At 37.9% G+C, this 5,013-nt stretch overlaps 1 protein-coding gene and 1 pseudogene across 1 annotated transcript in view; one reads left to right on the plus strand and one right to left on the minus strand.

Moving 5' to 3' along the window:
• The window catches only part of LOC111818205, a 74,310-nt pseudogene that overhangs the window by 36,335 nt on the left and 32,962 nt on the right, over positions 1-5,013 (plus strand).
• Znf382 (zinc finger protein 382) overlaps positions 1-5,013 on the minus strand; it is a 24,454-nt gene that overhangs the window by 15,269 nt on the left and 4,172 nt on the right. The window contains exons 2-4 of the mRNA XM_023721601.1: positions 4,065-4,127; positions 546-684; positions 202-288 (exon numbers count right to left, since the gene is read on the minus strand). Of these exons, the coding sequence (XP_023577369.1) occupies positions 202-288; positions 546-684; positions 4,065-4,073 (235 nt within the window). The 5' untranslated portion in view covers positions 4,074-4,127. The remainder of the gene's footprint in view (positions 1-201; positions 289-545; positions 685-4,064; positions 4,128-5,013) is intronic.

A 5,013-nucleotide genomic window follows, 5' to 3' on the forward strand; every position in this document is an offset into this window, starting at 1 on the left:
TTTTTTTTTTTTTAATTTTGATACTAGTGTTGGTAAATTGCTCAGGCTGCGCTTCAACTTTCTGTTCTTCTGCCTCAGCCTCCCAAGGTGCTGGGAGTACAGGGCATACACCATCGCACCAGACTAAAGGGATCTGATTTCTTTTCTTTCATTGTCAACCAGCTGGGATTTAATGTTCACTGGACAGTTATCTGTACTTACTCAGGTAGCTCTGACTTGGAAAAATTCTCTCTGTCCATAGCTTTTCTTCCAACTTGCAGATCACATGCGGCACAGTCATGTGAAAACCTAATAATGAAAAACGAAACTTGATCTAAACTGTTTGTACTTCCAACAAAGAAGAAGAGGAAGATTCTGCATCAAGGCGGCAGATAAGATACCCATTAATTAATACCAAAGTTAATACCCTGCGTTAGGCAAGTGAGGGTATAATCGCATTTTCTGTTAATAAAGTGCCTCATTACCTCTGATCATTCAAATTCAGTTTCTTATTTTTCAGAGATTCTTAAAAGGAGATACAGAACACTGAGTCAGTGCTCCCTTACCCACAGAGATGAAGTGGCAGTAGTTTTCCAGCATCACCTCCCTGTAGAGGGCCTTCTGAGCAGGGTCCAGTTGCTGCCACTCTTCTTCAGTGAAGTCCACAGTCACATCCTTCAGTGACACTGGTCCCTCTAGTTCACCCTGAAGTGATGGGAAATGGGTGAGAACTAGATACTGAAGACCTAGTTCTGACAATGTTAAGTGGTCAGACTAGTTTTCTTATTCCGTGTCTAACAGAAGTTTTTCACTTCTGTGAAAATCTTGTTTGCAAAATAGCTGATTTTGGTTTAGCAAGATTAATTGAAGACAATGAATATACTGCAAGACAAGGCACAAAATTTCCAATCAAATGGACAGTTCCCAAGGCTGCACTTTATGGTTGATTTACAATAACATCTGATGTATGGTCTTTTGGAATTCTACAGACAGACAGAACTTGTAACAAAGGGAAGAGTGCCCCATCCAGTGTGTCAGGTATGGCAAAAGGTGAGGTGGTGGAATAGATGGAGCAGGGGTACAGGATTCCTTGTCCTGAGGGCTTCCCAGAGTCACTCTAGAAATTTTTCTCTGCAAATGCATCCAGCAGTATTTACTAACTCTCTCATGCTAAATATATATACATACTGACATCATAGTATCTGTCTGAATGTGACTGGTTGTCTGGTAACCAAAATGACTAAAATACTAATCCTGCTCATGGGAAGTTAAGGCTGAGAATGAGGCATAAATGAAAACAGAGGGACTCAATCAGTATTACAGATGCAATGATGTATGTATGAGGGGAAAGTGTCACAAACCAAAGAAATACTTCATTTTTTACTCTGAGGTTTCATTGAGAATGTAAAATTTTTGAACTCACAATAAATTTGTTTTGAAAAATACAGGGCAAACTTCACAAGGAGAAAGAAGCCCAGAAAATTCAGGAAATAGCAAAAGGCACAGTACATTAGGAAAGCTTTTGTACTCTAAAAGGAAAGGTAAGGGCCAGCCAGATAGCTCAGTCGACTAAAGTGCCTGCTTAGGCAGATGCAGGGATTGGGGTTCGATCCCAAGCATGCTGTGCCAGCCCCGCCCCTGGGGCACCTGAGAAGGTGATTGAGACTGGGCATGGTGGCACTCGCTTGTAATCCCAGATCTTGGGAAGCTGAAAACAGGAGGATCACTACAAGTCTTATCTGTGTAGTGAGACCTTGTTGACCCTGTACTAAATACATTTTTTTTTTTTAAAAAGGAAAGGTATAGGAAAGTAGCCAGTGGTATATGATGGAATGGTACTAGATTTTTTTTCCTTAAAGCACTATTTTTAAAATGTAGTTAGTACATTTCCAATATATTTACACATCATTGGCAGGCACTAATGGCACCCTTCACTGTTAATGATTACTACTGTGTTCCTTTTTTTTTGGCAGCACTGGGAGTTGAGAATTGAACTCATGGTTTTTTACTGAGCTACATCCTTAGGCTTTTTTTTTTTTTTGAGACAAAATCTTATTAAATCACTAAATTGCCTAAGCTGGGCAGGAATTTGCAATCCTGCCTCAGCCTTCCACACTGGTAGGATTATAGACATGTGGCATCATGCCTGGCTACCATTTTTTTTTCCTCTGTCTTTCTGAGACAGGGTCTCACTCTGTAGTTCAGGCTGGCCTTGAGTTCACTTTGTAGCCCAGTCTAGTCTTAAACTTGCAATGATCCTCCTGCCTCAGCCTCCTAAGTGCTGGGATTACAGGTGTGTGCCACAATGCCTAGTTATAATTACTACTCTTGAATGGAAACTGCTAGAATTTTCTTCCCTGCCAATATATTGTCTTGTCACAATATGTATGTATCACAGTTCACATATCCCTCTTTGGATCTGCTGCTTAAGGAATACAAAGAAATGTAAGTCAAATACTTGTTACATGATAAAATTTGTACTTTAGAGGCAGTACACTTAAAGACTGGAGAAAGTTCAAGGTGTGTTAGGTGAAAAAAGAAAGTTTGAGAGTTGCCTCTAGATTATGAGTATTAGTGGGTTGACAGGTTCTTACATGGGTATTAGTGGGTCGATTGGTTCTTACATGATGAAGCGTACCAAAAATTGGTCAGAAATTGGGATAGAGTAGAAGAAAGAGAGGTATAACTGATGGCTTATCTACATAGGTAAGTGTGCAGGTGCTGGGACTAGAAAATGGAAATAGGAAATAGAAGAAATAATAGGGGGGATCAAAAGAGGTAATGAGGCAAACCCTTGAAATGTACTCGAAGTGCTTACAGAACAAAGAGTTGGTAATAACTCCTAGAGATTGAATATATGGTTTGACACTCTGTCAAGAATGGATAGAGGCATCTGAGAGTCACTGCAACCACAGAGGTGTAACCTCACAATGAATCTGATTATACAGAAAAAAAAAAAAAAAAAAAAAAAAAAAAAGAAGAAGCAGTGAAGAAAAGGGATCCAATCAGTGGGTGGGAAAACCATTACTAAAAAGGTTGGGAGATGTGAAATTTTCTGAAAGAAAAATGCAACTAGGACAAATACCACCTTGAATTAAAAGTAGACTAGCATATATCTCCCTCTGCATACAAAAAAATCAGGAGAAATCCAGGCATAGTGGTACACAAATACTGTATAATGTGAGCCCTTTGTGCAAGGCAGATACAGGAGAACTGTGCCTGGGCAACTTAGTAAGAACCTGTCTCAAAATAAAAAGCTCAATGTAAAGGATGTAGTTCCTAGTAGTACAAAACAAACAAAAAAGAAGGAATAAACCTACAAGAACACTGGAATACCAGAAAGTTTTTCATGCCATCCTATGACTTTTAGGAACTGGTAGCAGACATAGATCATATAGATGGATCAGACAGGAAGAATACAAAACCTGCTTTCTGTACAAGATTACGGATCAAAACTCAAATCTCTAGGAACTGGTAGGACAGATTTGGGTCAAATTTATGGATCAGAGAGGAAGAAAACAAAAATCTCAGTCTTCTGTATATGATCACCATCAAATCTGTATTCCCCAAACCTTACAGAATAGACAGCTTTCCACAAACTAATAATGTGACCTACAAATTCCATCTACCACTTATTGTGAAATTTAAATTAGTGGAGATGATCAAGGCTTTTCCATGTATGCTCTTTGACTACTCACAACTTAGATTTTAAATCAGTGTGAAGACAAGATCAACTCATTCAAGCAAATGTTTCCATTTAAATCAAGAAAATACTTCCTGTTCCAGTAGTGTACTGAGAAAGGAGATGATAAATATATCCATCAAAATGTACAACCTAGTTATGAGTAAAAGGTTTAAATTTATCTGGTTGGAATGAAGAAATTGGGCACAGGTTAGGGTGCCAAAGTTAGAAAGAAACAGCCTTAAATACTGTACCTGATTCCACTTGCTTGTGTCACTCTAATCTGAGCCCTGACCTGAGACCACTTTATGGAAATGAATCCCATTAATGAGGAAATTCAAGCAACATTGCTAAAAAAAGTTTGTATTTCTTGAAAAAAAAAACCAGAAAGGAAACATCTCACCTTAGACATGGCTTCAAGTTGAGCCTTCTGTTTTGAGCTCTTCTTTTGGAAAAGGTAAGAGTCCTACAAAGACAACGGTAAGGATAGAAACCATTTGAAAACGTATTTGATTTAGGTCTCTCAGAATAACTTAGTTAAATCTCGTTAATTTTCATTGTTTCAGGATTTTCCCCCTCTGTGTACACTTCAGAAATCTAGGACACAAGTTAGTGGAACAAGACAAATCCTGCTCTCCTCACCACCAGTAACCTAGTCTCTTGCTTAGGTAGAATGGATTCTTAGGAACCTATCAGAGCACACCTTTTCCATGGGGCACAGCTTTCAGGTATTTTTCCAAATTGTTTTTTGTGGTCTTTCTAGCAACTTATACTGTCACCTGAGGTACATGAGGAAAGCTCACCATACTCTGACAAAACCAGTTGAGAACATTTTATCTTTGCTTTTCAGATCAATGTTGCAGTTCTAAAGTATTCACATCTTATTCTGAGTAAGAATTCTTTTAAAATGTTTAAAGATAGCACATGGTAGCACATTAGCACATGGATATACTACCAGCTATCAGAAGACTGGGGTAAATGTGAGACCAGCCTGGGCTACTTGAAAAAATAAAATATAAAAAGGGCTACTGGGGATGTAGCCAGGTACAAGTTCAGTCTCTAGCACTGAAAAAACAAAAACAAAAACAAAAAAAACCCTAAAGCTATTTTTTTTTATTCTTAGTATCTTTTTATACTGTCTTATTTTCTCATGTGCTCTTGCTTCCTAATTAGTTCACATTATCTTTTGTCTACTTATTTTGTTTGTGATGCTACGGATCAAATCCAGGACCTTATGCAATTAGGCAATGAGTCTATCATTGATTTACATTCCTAGTCACTACGTTCTTTTTTTTAAATTTAGGAAATCAATTCCTTATTCATTTAAAATTTCAAATATTTTATTTATTTAT

This window comes from Octodon degus, unplaced genomic scaffold (genome assembly GCF_000260255.1).
Source record: "Octodon degus isolate 3935 unplaced genomic scaffold, OctDeg1.0 scaffold00083, whole genome shotgun sequence".
NCBI lineage: Eukaryota > Metazoa > Chordata > Mammalia > Rodentia > Octodontidae > Octodon > Octodon degus.